This window comes from Macrobrachium rosenbergii, chromosome 26, assembly GCF_040412425.1.
Source record: "Macrobrachium rosenbergii isolate ZJJX-2024 chromosome 26, ASM4041242v1, whole genome shotgun sequence".
Classification (NCBI taxonomy): domain Eukaryota; kingdom Metazoa; phylum Arthropoda; class Malacostraca; order Decapoda; family Palaemonidae; genus Macrobrachium; species Macrobrachium rosenbergii.
In genome coordinates, this window is record NC_089766.1 from 15,432,716 (window position 1) to 15,452,672 (window position 19,957).

The 19,957-nt window shown below is 38.4% G+C and overlaps 1 protein-coding gene across 1 annotated transcript in view; it reads right to left on the reverse strand.

Annotated features, from left to right (window-relative positions):
- The window catches only part of LOC136853075 (uncharacterized), a 138,640-nt gene that overhangs the window by 10,037 nt on the left and 108,646 nt on the right, over nucleotides 1–19,957 (reverse strand). The window contains exon 2 of the mRNA XM_067128350.1: nucleotides 654–1,604. Within this exon, the coding sequence (XP_066984451.1) occupies nucleotides 654–1,244 (591 nt within the window). The 5' untranslated portion in view covers nucleotides 1,245–1,604. The remainder of the gene's footprint in view (nucleotides 1–653; nucleotides 1,605–19,957) is intronic.

The window sequence follows — 19,957 nt, forward strand, 5'->3', positions numbered from 1 at the left end:
TGGGTATCCTTTGGTGCAGCAGTTATGAAAGATATCCTGTATTCTGCAGAAGCCGTAGAAGCAATAAACGGTATCCTTTACTGCAGATGAATTAAAAATATCCTAGGGGCGAGTGTAGAGCAACGGGACAGGTTCCGTAGACGTAAACAAACCTAAACTTTCCTAGAATTCCAGGTCCTGACCCAACCACACCTTACCTTCCTAACTTCACCTAGGGCGCCGTGCCCTGAACTGGCCGGGGATCGGGTGTTTAGAACCCCCCCCCCCCAATTAACTGGAGAATTCATAGATAAAGTTGTATATTAATGTGGTATCCTAAATGAGGCAAGTAAATTCATCATATACTGTGCTGGAACTAAACTAAGGTATCAACCTCCAAATGTACCCTGGGAGGTAAACAAAGATACTCTTAGCTTATGTAAATCAAAACGGATATCCTATACTAATACTAATAAATAGCTAGTAGTAGATAAGTATCCTTCCCTGCAGAAGTAAAATCAAGTGAATTCCTTTTTATCCTTACCGTTGTTTTGACTTACAGCATTTATATTACCTATTCTATCCTTCACTAACCCAACCTAACCTAAGCATCTATACATAGCGGGAATCCGCGCTTTATTTATCCTTATTTATTTATATATTTATTTATTTACCTCTGTCACTTTGGCTCTTCTGGGCGTAGCCTCCATGATGCGGTCGATGGAGAATGCCAGGGGCGCCTTGTTCCTGGTGTGGGCAGCCGCCGGGCTTATGGGGCGGTCTTCATCCTCCGGCGTGTGCATCGGACTTTGGATGGGGGAACGATTCACCGGGGGCGTCTGAGCTGGGCTCCGAAGAGACGGCGAGGACCTGTGGGCAGGGCTGCTACCTCCGACGTGCAAAGGGCCCGGGGACCCCCTTCTTCTAGGACTGGAGATTTTCCTTCCGCCTCCGACGGGACTCAGGTCGATGGACCCGTTGGAGTGGCATTCGAAGTCTCCCTCTGCCCCGCCTCCTGCTGCTTCTCCTCCCCTCAAGGACTCCCTTTTAGATTCACCAGGGTCAGCCAGTGCCCTCCGAGGGCTGGGGACTTTGACGGAAACAAAGGGGCTCGGGGGGCTGTTGGCCTGCGCGTCCCTCGGCTTCCCTTCGGAGTATACATCTCCGGCCTTACCCATTGGAGTCTTCGCCCGGTTGAGGACAGAGAGGGGCGTGTTGTCCTGCGAAGTCGTCATTGTTGGGTCTTGCATGGGTGCCAGGCCCATCTCAGGGTGGGGGGCGTTGACTTTCCGCTTTCGTAGACTGAAATGTCTCTGGATTCTTTTACTGAATATTCAACCTTATTTTCACGATTGTATTTATGCCTTATTTTCTTTTGCTTTCCTCGTTCAAGAAAGCACTGAAGGAAATTCCGTCTTCCTGTTTTTTCCTTAGTAAGTTAGACGTTTGATTACAAATATCATTCCATTTTTTCTTTCATCTTCAGAAATTTCGACTTTCTTCCATTTTGGCCCAGAGAGGGAATAAAGTTTTCGACGACCGAAGCTCAAGTCAAGTGTTTATATCAAATTAATCGAGCGGGTCTCTTGAGGACATCTTGGTTCCTTGGGAATTTTGAAGCATGTCTGAAAAGAGAGGAAAATCATGAATGTATTATTCTTGCGCTTTAGTTTTTAGAATAGTTCATTTTATTAATTTGATGCAGCCTATTTTTTTCTCCGTGATAAAACACCTTTTTTTTCGAAGAAAAATATGCTTATTGAAATAATCATTTTCGTGTAAATATTGATTCTTTATTTTGTTCGCTTTAGGTTGCAGAATAATTATCTTTATTTTATGCATCACAGATTGGGTGTTTTCTTGGCTGAATTGTTTTCAAGTTCATATTTTTATTTTAAGTAAAATATATATTTTTAGAATAAAAAGTATCTTTCGCAACTTTTGTTCCTTGAGTGTTTATCTATTAGCCAATGAACTACAGTACCAGCATGCATAATTGTTATGAGTTTTTTTTCTTTGTACAAGTTGCCCGTTATATTTTACAAATTACACATAATTATCTTATTTCCTTGCTATATACATTTAAAATAATATTTATTGTTTTTTATAGACTAGCATTCGATATGTTTAATAATCATTGTCTGTTATAGACTAACGTTCGATATTATGTTTTAGTTGTTTATGCACAATTCACATTACGACTATTTTATGTACAAACACACTGTATTTTTGTTTTCATGTACAAATAAACAATTTCTTGCTTGTACGCAGAAATACACATCAATTTAAGTTCGCCTTGTCATGCAGAAACACACATTAATATTTCTCCCTTTTTAACATTCACGTGTCATAAATTACAAGGCTACTTAAGACGTGTTTGTGCAAGAACACCCCTTTTCCTCGTTTGGCAATCCAGAGCTTATTATCGCAATTTGTTCTTTTTTCTCTCCCCTCTAATTACTCTTTCGACTCTATTTCCCCTCTAATTCCTCTAATTACGTCTCATTTCTAGGAGTGCGTAACCATCTGACACTTGGCGGTGCTAAGCATGTGAGGAGTCGTGATCGGGTTGTGTTTATTTATGTGACTTTTTTTCTTTTGTTTTCTTTTTTAGTCTCCTTTCTCCTCTCTTTTTACTCTTTTTGCATGTCTGTTTTTCGTATGTGGGTCTTACTGTATCGTCCTTCGGAGAGTCGTGATTATTTTTCATCCTCTCTCTCTCTCTCTCTCTCTCTCTCTCTCTCTCTCTCTCTCTCTCTCTCTCTCTCTCTCATATGTACTACTTTCTTCATTACCCCTTCTCTTTCCTTCTTACTAGCTCCTCGTTGGGCGAGTCGGTAGAGTTGTGGGCTAGCACTCCGGCCGGCTAATAAAGAATTAGAAGAATTTATTTCTGGTGATAGAAATTCATTTCTTGCTATAATGTGGTTCGGATTCCACAATAAGCTGTAGATCCCGTTGCTAGGTAACCAATTGGTTCTTAGCCACGTAAAATTAGTCTAATCCTTCGGGCCAGCCCTCTCTAGGAGAGCTGTTAATCAGCTCAGTGGTCTGGTAAAACTGAGATATACTTTTCCTTCTTACTTTCATACCCTCACCTTCTCTCAACAAACTTTGACTCCCAACCATTAACTCTCTCTCTCTCTCTCTCTCTCTCTCTCTCTCTCTCTCTCTCTCTCTCTCTCTCTCTCTCTACTTCCCCCTTCTCTAAGTCCCTTCAATTCCTTTTCCTTCTCTAACACTAGAACTAGAATCTCAACAAACTCAACAAACTTGCTCCCACCTTCCCTCTCTCTGTCTCTCTCAATCTTATCTCTCCTCTCTCCTCTCTCTCTCTCTCTCTGCTCTCTTCTGTCTGTCAATCTGTCTTTCCTCAGGACCACCCCTCCTCCGTCAATCCCTCCTCCTCCTGCTCTCTCTGTCTTTCTCTGTCAAAACCTCATGCCCACCCCCTCTCTCTCTCTCAAAACCTTGCACCCCCTCTCCCCCACAGAAACCCCCCTGCCCCTGAAGCGACCACCTCTTGCATCGTCTGCAAGTGAACAATGTCAACAGTGAAGGCTTTTAATGACACCGAGAATCACAATACGTCACCCAAGGACTCTTGGAGGCTCCACCTGGGAGAGCAAAAGAGCTAAAGAGATGGAGGAGGCCAAAAGGCGAGAGAGAGAGAGAGAGAGAGAGAGGGTTGGAGGATTTTAAAGAGATGGGGCTTGTGAGAAGGAGGATGGGGTTTTGGGGAAGGGCTAAAGACGAGTTGGAGGCCAAAAGGCGAGAGAGAGAGGGAAGGAGGAAGGGAGGAAGAGTGGGTAGGTGGGTGGATGTTAAAGAGATGGAGGCCAGTGAGGAGGATGGGGGTTTTGGGGAAGGGCTAAAGACGAGATGGAGGTTAAAGAGACGGAGGCCTAAAGGCGAGAGAGAGAGAGGGAAGGAAGGAGGGTGAGTGGGTGGATTGGAGGATTTTAAAGAGACGGAGGCTAGTGAGAAAGAGGATGGGGGTTTTGGGGAAGGGCTAAAGCTAAAGACAGAATGGAGGTTGAAGAGATGGAGGCCAAAAGGCGAGAGAGAGGGAAGGAGGAAGTGGTGGAAGGATTTTAAAAAGATGGGAACTAGTGGGAAGGAGGATGGGGGTTTTGGGGGAAGGGCTAAAGCTAAAGACGAGATGGAGGCTACAGAGTGAAAGTTTATGCAGATGGGGAATAGGGAAGGTCGTTTGGGAATTAAAGAGATGGAAGCCAAAAGGCGGATGGGGTTAGGGTATGGGAAGGGGGCAAGTAGGAGAGACTAGACTATAAAGAAGAGAGAAAGAGGAAGGAAGAGAATTGGAGAAAAGATAGAAGAAATAGTGTGAAAGGGAAGGGAAATAGTAGGTGGAAAGGGATGAATAATCGAGAGAGATGGGGGAAGTAAGGAAGTAACTGAGAAAGAAGGAATACCCGCCGGTAATACTGAAGGAAAACAGAAGAGATGGGTGGAGGGTTTATGCAAGAATGGATGGATGGATGGATGTGGGTAGAACATTGAGGACTGGAAGGGTTGATAGAGAGATGGGAGGAAGAAAGGAAGGAAGTGTGGATGGGTGGATGCATAGAGAGAGAGAGAGAGATGACGGTTGAATGTTCATGTGGTCAAATTCTTTTAATCGTATTGATGATGATCCTGTATAATATAAATGAAGTCATTATTTCTACTATCGAAATAAAATTGCTCTTTATAATCGTGTGTATATAATATATATATATATATATATATATATATATAAATATATATTATATATATATATATATATATATATATATATATATATATATATATATATATATATATATATATATATATATATATATATATATATATATATATATATATATATATATATATGTATATATATATATATATATATATATATATATATATATATATATATATATATATATATATATATATATATATATATAGAATATATTTTCAATATAGAAAGTCTGAAAATCTTTTTATTTTTATTTTTAATTCACAAAATTATTGGGTGATTTAAGAATGAGTCTATTTTTTGTTTTCTCGGAGACAATTGTCGATTATGGAGGTTTCTTGATAATGAGAATAGGGAGAAAGAAGCACAGCCAAATGACATGCATAGAAATAAATAAAGGGTGAGTAGCTCAATAATAATAATAATAATAATAATTTTAATAATAATAATAATATTTTTAAGCATACTATATGAACTAGAAGTAATGTAAAACCCATACAGTAAAGCGTGTGCAAAGGAATAAAAGATTAATTATGAAAAAAATGAGTGTTATTTTAATGAAATGAACTAGAGAGAGAGAGAATAAAGAAAAGTATTCACGAATTAAATGGAAAATAACTTAATGGGTAGCAAGCAGAGAGAGAGAGAGAGAGAGAGAGAGAGAGAGAGAGAGAGAGAGAGAGAGAGAGAGAGAGAGAGAGAGAATCTAAGGGAAAAACGAGGGTGGAAAAGGTCTTAGAAATGGGTTGGGGAATACGCCTCCTTCTCTCCCTCTGTTCCCCCCCTCCTCCTCCAACCCACCCCTCTGGGGTGCCAGTGGAGCCCCTAAACACGACCTAAGAAGTGAACAATGAAACCCATTTAGCCTTGAAAGCCGCCCAATATAGTGAGCAGGGCGGGCACAAAGATCCCCCTCTGGGGATCCCCCTCTTCCCCTCCCCCTCCTCCAGATTTCCCTCTCACCCATCTTCCTCCTCACCTCCACCTAACTACCACTCCTCCGTGATCACAATAAACTTTTTTTTTTTTTTTTGCTTTTTATTGTAGTCTAAGACGCCGTCCTTTTTAGTGTTTTCAACAAAATTCTCAAATGACTTTTCGTGGATGTCCATTTACAATTGGGATTTTGCAATCCCCTCCCCTGACCCATCCAACTCCCCAGGGGTAACCTTCCACCTGTTAAATGTATTTCATTTGCTCCTTTTTTCTGCTTTCGTTAAGCTGAAGTTTCATTGTTTTTGTTTATATTTTATTTGTGGTCTCATTGTTCTGTTCATATCTTAGTTGAGGTCCCATTGTTTTGTTCATATTTTAGTTGAGGTCTCATTGTTTTGTTCATATTTTAGTTGAGGTCTCATTTTTTTTGTTCATATTTTAGTTGAGGTCTCATTTTTTTGTTCATATTTTAGTTGAGGTCTCATTGTTTTGTTTATCTTAGTTATCTTAGTTGAGGTCTCATTGTTTTGTTCTTATTTTAGTTGAGGTCTCATTGTTTTGTTCATATCTTAGTTGAGGTCTCATTGTTTTGTTCATATTTTAGTTGAGGTCTCATTGTTTTGTTCATATCTTAGTTGAGGTCATCATTGTTTTGTTCATATTTTAGTTGAGGTCTCATTGTTTTGTTTATATCTTAGTTGAGGTCTCATTGTTTTGTTCATATTTTAGTTGTGGTCTCATTGTTTCGTTCTTATCTTAGTTGTTTTGTTTTGTTTATTTTATCTTTGTTTCGTTCATATTTTAGTTGAGGTCTCATTGTTTTGTTCATATTTTAGTTGAGGTCTCATTGTTTTGTTTATATCTTATTTGTCATTGTTTTGTTTATATCTTAGTTGAGGTCTCATTGTTTTGTTCATATTTTAGTTGTGGTCTCATTGTTTTGTTCGTATCTTAGTTGAGGTCTCATTGTTTTCTTCATATCTTAGTTGTGGTCTCATTGTTTTTTTATTTTATTTGTGGTCTGCTTTGTCCACATTGTAGATACGGTCTCATTGTTTTGATAGTCTCATTGTTTTGTTCATTTTTAATTATGGTATTGTTTTATTCATATCTTAGTTGAGGTATCAATGTTTTGTTCATATTTTAGTTGTGGCCTCGTTGTTTTGTTAATTATTCAGTCATGGACTCATTTTGTTCACATTTAAGTTGTGGTCTCATTGTTTTGTTCATATTTAGATATGGTCTCATCGTTTTAGTGGTCTCATTGTTTTATTCATATAATATTTATGGTCATATTGTTTGATTCCCATTTTAGTTTGTGGTCTCATTGTTTTAGTGGTCTTAGTGTTTTGTTCATATTTTAGTTGTGATAACATTCCTTTGTTCATGTTTCATTTGTGGCCTCTCTTTTGTTCATATTTTAGTTGTGGTCTCATTGTTTTGTTCCAGTGTCAATTGTGGTTTCATTGTTTTGTTCATATTTCAGTTGTAATTTCATGGTTTTTTTTCATATCTTAACTCTGGCCTCTGTATTTTGTTGCTATTTTGAACGTGGTCTCATTGTTATGTGTCTTATTTTGTTCATATTTCGGCTGTGGTCTAATTGTTTAGTTCATATTTTAGTTGAGGTCTCAATGCTTTGTTCCAGTTTCAATTGTGGTTTCATTGTGTTGTTCATATTTCAGTTGTGATCTCTTTTTTTTTTTTTTTTTTGTTAATGCTTTAGTTGTTGTCTGGATGTTTTGTTCAACCCAAACTGTGGTCTCATTGTTATTTCATATTTTAGTTTTGGTCTTATTGTTTTGCTCGTATTTTATGTATATATTCTCAAAAGTTTATTTGCTGTCATTTTATTTATATTTCAGCTGTGGTCTCATTAGCTTGGTCATATCTTAATTCTGCTTTCATTATTTGTTCCCATATTTTAGTGATCCAGTTATTTTATTTATATTTCATTTCTGATTTCCATTAACTCTTTATTTTATGTTGTACTGTTGGTTCATATTTGTCTTGAGTTATAAGATTCAAGTATTTAATTGTTATGAATTTAGTTTTACTCTTGTTTGGACTGAATAATATAATAACCTTTGCCTCCATAAATAATAAATGACCAGTCAGTTATTGACAGATCAAGGAAGTTTAGTGTTGCAATTCTCTCTCTCTCTCTCTCTCTCTCTCTCTCTCTCTCTCTCTCTCTCTCTCTCTCTCTCTCTCTCTCTCTCTTCATTTTCTCCTCACTTTCTTCTCGGCCTCTTTCGTTAACAGTCAAAATGAAAGAAATCAAAATGGCTGCCAGAAGCAACCGGTCCCCCCTACCCCCAACCCCTCCGACACCCCACTGGTCACAGCTCAGTGTTCATTTCCCAGCCGTTTTAGTCCATATATCATTACGTCTTACAAGGGCCGCGGCGGCGAGCGATCGTTTCCGCGGCGCGAACGAAACATTCCGAACTCGGGGACGTCCCCGAGACCCCCAACCGAGACCAGAAATTGAAGCTTCTCGCACCACCCACCGTCAGCAGACCCCCGTCAGGAAATACTCTTTGCTTTCTGACAAAACTATCCTTTTACTGCTCTCTCTCTCTCTCTCTCTCTCTCTCTCTCTCTCTCTCTCTCTCTCTCTCTGTGGCTCGGGAGGGAGGGAGTGGGGAGGAGAGGGGAGTCTCCCTCCCCTTCCCCTCCGGTAAATACTCCACTCCCCCCATTCCTTCTCCTTTTCTTACCCCTCACTTTCGCCCCCTTTTCCTTGGTATAACTGAGGGGAGAAAACTTTCTTTTTTTCCTCGAACGTTTTTCTCCTAATTTCATTTAGTGGTATTTTCATTTCTTTGTTGTATTGCAGTTTTCTATCTTTTTTTTTTATTATTGCTGGTTTCTTCTCTTTTCACCATGATTTATTTTCATCTGTTTTTTCTCACCTTCAGTATTCTTTGTCGTATTTAATATGTTCTACCTTTATTATTATTATTATTATTATTATTATTATTATTATTATTATTATTATTATTATTATTATTATTATTATTATTATTATTATTATTCACTGCTTAATCGTGCTCTTCCTTCTTTCATTTATCCCTTCTGGCGTTTCTATTCCTTTTCCTCCTATTTTAATTTCTCTCCTTCACATATCTGCTTTTTTCCCCCCACTAGCTGCTCATTTTCCTTTTCTTTTTCCTTTTCCTTCTCTATTTACTTAGTTCCCTATTTGCCCTGTCCTCTTCTGTTATCTTTTTTTATTTTCCAGATTCTGTACTTCTGATAACTTCTCTTCCATTCTTTTCGATTTCCACATTTATCTCTTCTCTCCTTTTTCGACATCTTCTTCTATCATTCCATTATTTTCTTGTCCTCTGTACCTCCTTTTTTCCTCTCTTCTTCTCGGTCCTTAATTTTATTCTCCATGTCGCCTCTCTCCTGTCCTTTGTCACTCTCTCTCCATCATTTCTTTTCCATTTTCCAGTTTCCTTATTCATTTTTTCTCTTCCCCCCTTTTCTCCTCCTCCTCCTCCTTCTCCTCCCTCCTTCCTGGTTTGCCCTCTCACTTTTGCCTTTTCCCCTCCCCTCCCACTTTGCACTCTCCCTCCCCCTCCGCCTTCTCCCCCCCCACTTTGTACTCAACCCCCTTCGTTCTTCTCCTCCCTTCCAAATTTGCACTTTCACCCACCTCCACCCTTCTCCCCTCCCACTTTGCACTCTCTCTCCCCCTCCGCCTCCTCCCTCCCTCCCTTCCCCCTCGTCGTCTTCCATGCCACCCCTGTTGAGACCACACATCGAGGGAGGGTCTGATGTGAAAATTATATGGGCAACTGATAGCTGCGTTTGCGGCGTTGTTGTCCTCTTGTTGTTGTTGTTGTAGTTGTTGTTGTTGCTGTTAAGCAACGGTCATTGTGGGTGGCTCTTAGTTGTTGCGCTGAATGTGTGTTCTTTGATTTACGAATGTTGCTGAGTTGGAGATTTATATATATATATATATATATATATATATATATATATATATATATATATATATATATATATATATATATGTATATATATTATATATATATATATATATATATATATATATATATATATATATATATATATATATATATATATATATATATATATATATATATATATATATATATATATATATATATATATATATATCTGACTCACATCAGGATCGAACCCAGGTCTTTCAATCTCGATGTGAGCCAGAAATTTATTTCTGTTCCACCCATAAATGTGTGTTCTGTCTTTATATATATATATATATATATATATATATATATATATATACATATGTGTGTGTGTGTGTGTGTTCGAAACACGGGTCATACCGTAATGACTCACACAGTTTCTAAGACCCTGACTGTTACGGTACGCAATACGAACACTGCCCAGGCTAAAATCTAAGCAGAAATTTCAAACCGTTTTAGAGGAAACTAAATTTTGCGTAAGTGAAGATTAAAGGTCTTGCAAAGACTAAGCCAACATTCAAGCACAGTTTTACAGGTATTTTCGCCTGTTTTGCAAAGTGCATTTTCTGTATTTTTTTTTTTTTTTGTTCGTCCATTTAAATACATATACCTTTATACAGGCATTACGAAAATCACATATTCAGATAAAACGAATGGAAAGAATTACATTGGATTGTGCCAGCACGCTTTCATACACAGTCTACGAGTGTATGTGTATGCTTGTGTTAAAATTGATTCCAAAACCGGTTTCTTCATCTTTTGTCATTTTATTAAGAAAATCTGCATATTGAATGTTTTCATCACAACCTATGTTTATGCAGCTGTTCTTGTTTTATAGTTACACACACACACACACACTCTCTCTCTCTCTCTCTCTCTCTATCTCTCTCTCTCTGTATATATATATATATATATATATATATATATATATATATATATAGATAGAGAGAGAGAGAGAGAGAGAGAGAGAGAGAGAGAGAGAGAGAGAGTGTGTAACTATAAAATCCGAGACTGTAATTCAAGAACAATTTCATTAACATAGGTTGTGACGAAAACATTCGGTATGTAGATTTTCTTAATAAAATGCCAAAAGATGAACACACCGGTTTTGGAATCGGCAGGCGATGTACATAGCAGATTCACATTGTTTATATTAAGTCGTATCGTGCAGCAGTGTATGGGATTTAAAAAATCCCATACTGATAATCTGTAGTGCTTACGAGAAGACATTTGAAAGCATCCCTAGACCAGTAGCCTATCATGGAAGGTCCGTCGTCCCCGTGGCGTTCTCGTTAATGTTTAAGCTAACTGAAATTATTCGTGACCGAAGCGAATGTAGAGTCGATGTTGATGGGGTCTTGTCAAGTGAAATTGCAGTAAATAGTGGGGTGCTGCAGGGGAATGCTATGTTACTTATGCTGTTTGCCCTTTTCATGAGTTTTATTAGGAAAAGACTAGTTGGAAATGGAAGAAAGGGTTTAGAGAGGGGTAATAATAGAAACTTGATAGCCTCAGAATACTCAGATGACGCCGTTTTGGTCATCAGATCACCGCAAGTTTTATAAACCTGCTTAACAGAATGCATAAAAAATCTACAGGATTGGGATTCAAAATTAATCTAAGAAAACAGAAGTAATAAGGACAGATTATGCATAAAGGGATAAATAACACGAAATGAAGAAGGGATTAATGAGGATGAAATTTTCAGATGTTTAACCATGGCCTGGACTTGGAATTTAGTGAAAGACCTAAAACACGTAAAACTTCGTCGAGTTTTCTGTATCGTTAATCAAGCCAGAAAAGAGATCTATCTTTCGGTGGTCTCGTTATAATGCGATTATAAACTAACCATGGCCTGGTGGTGGCCTTAAATAAATAAAAACTAACTGAGGTTAGAGGGCTGCAATTTGGTATGTTTGATGATTGGAGGGTGGATGATCAACATAACCAATTTGCAGCCCTCAAGCCTCCGTAGTTTTTAAGATCCGATGACGGACAGAAACAGTTCAGACGGACAGACAAAACCGGCACAGTAGTTTTCTTTTACTGAGAACAAAAAAGCAAATGAGATTTGGAAATCAAATAGCTGAGATTGCATTCAGAAGTAAGGTTATATATAAGTTAGTATGATCTGTACTGTTATAAGGACATGAATCACGGTATGACAATGAAACCACAACTGAAAGATTTTGTGGATTTAAGACTAAAGCTCTCAGGAGAATGTTAGGGGTTGAATGTCAAGATAGAAATGCAACTATAAAGGGAGATTACGGAAGTCCTTACGTAGATTAGACAATGAGGAAACGGGGTAGAAGATGGCTGGGACATGTCCAGTTTATCACTCCGGGAAGAATAGTGCTGCATAATGTCAGCTGGGCTCCTGTGGGCACCAGAAGAGTTGGAAGGTCCAGATTTACATGGATGGCAACTATAAGAGAGGAGGCTGGAGATGAATGGAGATTTGTTAAAGATAAAGCGTAGGAAAGACATGAAAGTGTCACCTTACCTTGCACGAAGTTAGACGCGACGATGGTGATGGTAACTTGTGAGTGTGTGTGTATGTATGTATGTACATATATATACCTACATACATATACACACATATATATACATATATATATATATATATATATATATATATATATATATATATATATATATATATATATATATATATATATATATATATACATACAATCATGGAGCTACAAATGTCGCTTAATATCAAATTCACGCTACCTCGGGAATATCTCCGACTGGAGTTGCTGGATAAGTATCTGTGACGGGGGATCGCAACCCGGCAGTACCAATCCATTTATCACTTATAAATTCCCCCAGTGATAATTCCCCATCTGGGATATTCCTGAGGTAGCGTGAATTTGATATTAAGCGATATTTGTAGCTTCATGATTGTATATAAATCACGGTGTGATAAAAATTTCATATATATATATATATATATATATATATATATATATAAATATATATATATATATATATATATATATATATATATATATATATATATATATATATATATATATATATATATATGTATAATATATATGACATCATCATATTTTTTTCCATATGTATGTTCAACTGTGACATCATCATATTTTTGTCCGTTTCTTGTGAGACACATCTTTGTTGCTCTTTTCGACCTCCCTGTGCCCGTTCCTTCCTTTCCTTACATGAATGAGACTGCCTGAGTGACCTCCTACCCTTTCTCAAAGAACACCATTTCTTGGTTCTTTCTGACCTCTCATTCCTCCCTTCCCATCTCCATTCCATCTTCTCTTCCATATCTCGATGACCTCATCGGTTTTTTGACCTCTTCTTTTCGACGCCGAGACCCTCGTCATCTCATCGCGACAGTGAAGAGCACCTTTTCAATTCTAACCAATGTATGCGGCATCAGTAATTGAAAGCTTCTAATGGAATTAATTCAGAATAGACCCCTCAGGGCTCACTGGAGCAGAGGTGTCGAGGGGAAAAAGGGGAAAAGGAGCTGTGGGGATCGAGGGAGGGAGGGAAGGAGGGGGAGAGAGAGGGAGGGGTGTCGTGGGTAATCTTGAGGACCCCAATTTAAAAGGGGGCGCTGAGATGGGCTACGTTCGGCGCACTCCACTTTGGAGGAGGGAGAAACTATGTTAGAGGTACCTCATTCTGAAGGAGGGTTCGTCGTGAGGGGCTGTGTCAGAGGTACCTCTTTCTGAAGGAGGGATCGCCTGGTGGAGTTTTGTTCGAGGTACTTCATTCTGAAGGAAGGGTCATGGTGACGGGCTATGCTAGCAGTACCTCATTCTGAAGGATGAGTCACCCTTAGCAGCCATGTTAGAGGTACCTCATTCTGAAGGAGGGGTCGTCTGGAGGAGCTTTGTTAGAGGTACCTCATTCTGAAGAGGGGTCGTCTTGTAGTGCTTTTTAGAGGTAACATCATTCTGAAGGAGGGGTCGTCTGGTGGAGCTTTGTTAGAGGTACTTCATTCTGAAGGACAAGTCATGGTGAGGGGCTATGTTAGAGGTATCTCTTTTTGAAGGAGGGCTCATCCTGAGGGAGTGGATCTTCTGATGGTGCTTTGTGAGAGGTACCTCATTCTGAAGAAGGGGTCGTCCTTGTGGTACATTGTTAGATTATCCCTTCTGAAGGAGGAGGAATCGGGTAGATGTACATGTTATGAGTGCCCCCAATCGGATAAAGAGCAGTATAGTTTTTTGCTAAGGGCACCCTAATATGAAGGAAGGGCCCTCGGCATTACCCAAATCTGAAGGAGGAGATATCATGGGTAACCCCCCAATCTGAAGGAGCAGGTCCCAAGCAGAGATCCTCAGGAGAAGCCCTATCTGCAGAAGGAGGCCCTAAGTAGGGGGACATCATGAGTGCTTCAGTCTGAAGGGGAGAGAGAGAGAGAGACACTGTCTGGCATCCAAATGAATGCAAATGTATTGACGTGCTCAGGTGTAGGGCAGAAGTGTATTGAGGAAGTTCGCCTTTGAATAAGAAGTTGTGATAATCAGTGGCGGGGTCGATCATCGAAGGGTGTAAATGGGAAGGTCATGTACTTTGAAGAAGTTTTAAGGTTAGCAAGTTATCATTTGTTTATTTTCTAATTCCAGCTTTATTTTTTACTTATCAGTAACACCTTTGGTTTATTTTTAATATCTGATGACACGTTGATACTGGTATCTGAGATCCTAAAATTGGAAATGTAATTTTATTTTATTAGTATTGTGTTGCATTTTTAATGTTTTCATTGATGTCCTAAACACTTTTATGTTAAAAAAAAATAGGCGCTGGGACATGGTGATTTAAGATAGAATTGCAGCATTACGAAAAAGATATAGATTTAAAATTAGATCGGATGGAATTTATATAAAAAAAATAAATATAACGATGAATATTCCGAACGTAGCGACTCCGATTCAGTACCTATGAAAATTTTAACAGATAAAAAGATATGCAACAAATCATCCGAATGAACATTGATACGAAAGCACGGTTGTTTAAGGTAACCATGTCCCTTGTCCGAAAGATCTCACGCTCTGATGTTGTTAATGACAGTGCTGTGGGACAATAAGTAATTAAACTTGCAGAGATTAAACGTAAGTGTGAGCTATCGAAGACATCTTCAGTAGGTTTCCATTAGATTTAACCGTCGATACAGATCATTTTCCCCTTGCTCTAAGAAGGCAAGAGCTAGGGTTGCGATACGTGGCTAGAATGACAAGTGCTCCCAAAAATCCCTCCTTTCAAATACTAAAGGAAACAGACTCTTGAAGTTTTTCTTGTGCAAGAGCTTCTAAACCATTCCTAATTCGACTGAATGAGGATGTTAGGATTAATCATCTTAAATCCCAGAAAGTCCTGGAAGTAGAACATCCTGTGAATCCTCCATGGCTTACTCCAGAAGCATTAGTATGTAAGAAATTGTTTAATAAAAAGAACTGCACTGGAGAAGAGATTAGGGGAAAATTCTTAGAGCACGACGTTACCCATGCTAATTACACAAAGATCTATATAGATGGATCAAAGTCAGATAGTGGTGTTGGTGACGCTGTTATCCTTGGTGATACAGCGTACACGGCTAAATTACCTGACTCTGCATCAATATTTACTGCCAAATTAACAGCCGTAATCTCTGCCCTAGATTTAGTTTTTCAAAGTAGTGACACTAATTTTGTCATATACTCAGATTCTGAAAGCACTTTAGAAGCTATTAAAAAATTTAATAGCTTTCATCCATTAATTCAGAAAGTTCAGGAGTGGCTTTTTCGTATCTACTGTCGGCGTAAATCAGTCTCTTTCTGTTGGGTCCCTTCTCACGTGGGGATTCGCGGAAACGAGATGGCAGACGGGGAAGAGAAAGCTGCTAGTATTTTACCAGAAACCACTTTCAGAAAAGTGTCTCATACAGACCTGAAAGGTCCTATTAGGTCTTATGTTTTAAGTAAATGGCAAGAAGGGCGGACTTCTCCTCTTCTTGCCAATAATAAAAAGTATAGAAATATTAGAGATAATATACTGCCGTGGTCTTCGTCATTCCAGCTTGACAGACGAACAGAGGTTATTTTAACCAGGTTAAGGATTGGGCACACTCGTTTAACCCATCAGTTTATTTGAAAAGGAAGCAGCCCTCCAGAGTGTGCTTACTGTGACGAGACACTAACAGTGGAGCACATTTTGATGGTCTGCCCCAGATATTTTAACCAGAGAGAAAGGTATTTCCAGGGTAAATCCCTCTCGGATATTTTGGGAGGTGAAGCAGATACCTCCGCTATCATCTCTCTTTTTTAAAGTGTATAAAAATTTTTTAACGATATTTAATTTTTTTCCTAATATATGTATTGCATCATACAGACTTTTAATGACATTAAATTTTTTATTGTATGTATATCACATCATTCATTAAGCTTCACATCTCTATTTCATTTATTGGTCACATCGCTTCATTTTATTTATTAATCATTTCCTTCACTAATTCATAAATTCATTTACCTTACGGGACTGAATGGCCTTCTTGGCCCCATTGCCTGGGCTTTTGCCCTAAATATAATACATCCATCCTTCCATCCATCCATTAGATTTAACAAATATAAAATGCGCCGACGAGTTTTCTGTACAGCCGCTACAGCGTATAATCAAGGCCACCGAAAATAGATCTATCTTTAGGTGTTCTCGTTATAATAATGTACGAGCCGCGGCCCATGAAACTTTAACCACGGCCCGGTGGTGGCATATCCTGTATCGTTGCCAGAAGCACGATTATGGCTAACTTTAAACTTGAATAAAATAAAAACTGCTGAGGCTAGATGGCTGCAATTTGGTATGTTTGATGACTGGAAGGTGGATGATCAACATACCAATTTGCAGTCCTCTAGCCTCAATAGTTTTTAAGATATGAGTGCGGACAGAAAAAAGTACGGACAGTTTTGTACATTTTTTTTTTTTTTTGCCTGCCTCTGTTCTTATTTTTGTCTCATATAGTTACTCTGATCTGTGGAAATTTTAATGTCGAATTATGGACAATTTTGGTTCGTAAGAAATGAATGTCAGCATTCGGCCGGTATGAATAATAATGATAATAATAATAATAATAATAATAATAATAATAATAATAATGAAATCCAGAATTTATCCTCTTGCGATTTTATAATTTATTCAGATTTTCTGCTTTTAGCTTTTGTCCCGTATTAGAATTCGGTTGCACGAAATTGCTAATATTTAGGAAATTAATGAAAAGGAAGTTGTATATTTTCATATCTAGATCCTAACTGTGGCTTCGTCAGTGGTCTGGTAATTATTCTTTGAATGCTGAATGTGGGGGAGGAGATTGATATGAGCTTGAGATAACGGTCTCATTGTTTAGTATGACAGATATGACTGGATAATTATAATTATCACCATACTCTCATACTTTTTCCGTTTTAAATAGCAGCTAATTCGAGTGAAATGCACACGCAAACATTATACTGTACACACACACACACACACACACACACACACACATATATATATATATATATATATATATATATATATATATATATATATATATATATATATATATATATATATATATATATATATATATAATTAGATATATAAAAACTATAAAGTGTAATATATCTTATACATATCCATATATAATGTAGACCGTTTATACATATAATTTTTATATACATATATATATATATATATATATATATATATATATATATATATATATATATATATATATATATCAAAGACAACATATTAAAAACAAAACAAACTTGTATAAATGAGCACAAAAAATAGGCATTAATGTGCGTGTATATGAAAAGACTTAGACTGCTCGCTCCGTAAAAACCAATCACGCTTCTATATCGACAGGTAGGCTTATTTCAGGATGCCTTCCCCTTTCATTACATTTTCTTTACATTACATTTTCCTTCCATTACATCTTCCTTTCATCACCTTTTTCTGTAATTACAGTTACCTTTCGTTACATTTTCCTTTCACGACATTTTTCTTTCATTTTATTTTTCTTTTATTTCATTTCTAAACATTTTTCGTTACATTTTCCTTTCATTTTAGTTTTCATTTTTATTACATTTTCCTTCCACTACATTAATATTTTATTACATTAACATTTCGTAACATTTTCTCTTTGTTACATCTTCCTTTCATTACATTTTCTTTTCATCATATTTTTCTTTTATTACATTTTCTTTTCCCTCCAATTGTCTTTCGGTACACTTTTCTTTCGTTACAACTTTCTTTCATGACATTTTTCTTTCATTACAATTTCTTTTCTGTACACTTTCTTTATATTACATTTTTCTATGATTACATTTTCCTGTCATTACATTTCCATTTCATTACAGTTTCCTTACGTTACATCTTCCTTATATTACATCTTCCTGTCATTAAAATTTCCTTATATTTTCGGTTCATTACATTTCAGTCCATTACATTTTCTCAGTCCCGCTCCCTGCAGCACCTCGGGGGAACCGTGACGTCATACCTCTCATTTCCGAAAACGCCGCAGTGACAGGCACCAGAACTGTAAGAATAACTTTGTTTACATCCCATGCTCCGCTACAGCCATGCTCCAGATGCTCTTGGAGCGTCAGTGTCTGCTAAATCAGGACTAAGTATGCGTGTGTGTGTGTGTTTGTTTGTTTGCATGTTTGCTTGTGTGCACGCATGAGTGATCTGTGTTTATGTTGAGAATTTTTAACCTTTGAGGAAGAGATCCTCTTGGATGGTTTTCAGTGGGAGAATTGGATGAGTATGGAATTTTGTTTGTATTTATTTATTGACTGATTTATTATTTTTTTTTTATAAATTTGTTTATTTTGTAAAGAAAGATTTTTCAAGGGTGTCACATGTTGGGATTTTAAGAAGATAAGCGCTCGTAATACTGTGTTCCTCTCTTTCGCCAACCATTACCATGCACGTCCGTCTGTCCATTTATTTGCATGAATAGATTCTTTTCTCTCTCTCTCTCTCTCTCTCTCTCTCTCTCTCTCTCTCTCTCTCTCTCTCTCTCTCTCTCTCTCTCTCTTGGTATCTTTGTATGTCCCTTCATTTTTGGTCATTTCATCTCTCTTCATCCACCCTTACCGCCGAGTTAGAGTCTCCCATTTGAAGTTTAGACCCATTTAGACGTGGAAAGAGAGAGAGAGAGAGAGAGAGAGAGAGAGAGAGAGAGAGAGAGAGAGAGAGAGGGTGTGGAAATGAACATTAGCCAGATTACACTTGTCCCTTCTTGCCATTCTTCCCCGATCTTTGGGTTTATTAGCTTAAAATCCTCAGAGGCCGGAATGCCGCTGACCCCTGCGGAGGGAGGTTCCAAGGGCGAGATTCGCTTCCCCTCGACAGCCCGTCAGGTGCAGCCGAGAGAATGACACCGTGACCTTAACGTCACGGCATTCCTGGGTCGAAACTGCCTTGTTGGGGACGAAAAGACTAATGCCGGGGCGGCGGCGTAGGGGAAAACGACCCTTACGGAGGGGCTTCTCGAAAGGCGAGGGTCCCTTGGCGTCCGCGCTGGTAAAAATGCGGTCTTAACCCCTCGCGGTCGGTGAGTGGACCAAACCGTCGACTTTACTTAACACCGACAAAACCCTTTAGATGTTTTTGGTTTCATTTCGAACACCACCACCACCACCAGCAGCAGCAGCAAAAGGAGAGAGAGAGAGAGACAGAGAGAGAGAGAAGAGGGGGGGGGGGAACTGATTTAGGTACGAAAATGGACGGATGTCCATATATGAAAAGGGGCAATAGAGAGAAAGAGAATTTTTGAACAGAAAGATGGGCAGATACTCTTATGCGGTGATTTTGCAAGAGAGAGAGAGAGAGAGAGAGAGAGAGAGAGAGAGAGAGATGAAAATATTAAATGACACCCATACGTCATACAGCACTAAAGAGAGAGAGAGAGAGAGAGAGACAAAAAGCTGTCAAAAAAGAAGAGAAAAGAGAAAAGAAGAAGCAGAGTCTGTGTATCCGCCTCCAATACCGTATTCCCACAGCACCTGCAGTAATATCGGAAAAAGGGCGGCGCTTGCACCTCCTCTGGGAGCACATCCCCTGTGGAGGATCCATTCGACCACCAAAGAGCAGGAACCAAAGAGAAACCCGGTTTCTTTGACTTTGTTTGACGGCGGCGCCGACCGCAAGCAAACCCGGGCCTAGCTTTTTCGGTATCTTCCCGTCGGCTCTCGTGTCGCTGTGTTTGTGTGTGTGTGTGTGTGTGTGTGTGTTGTTTGTGGTTTGTGTGTTTATGTTTGTCCCGGGCAAGGATAAAAGCGTGTGAGGATGGCGCCCTTCAGGGATG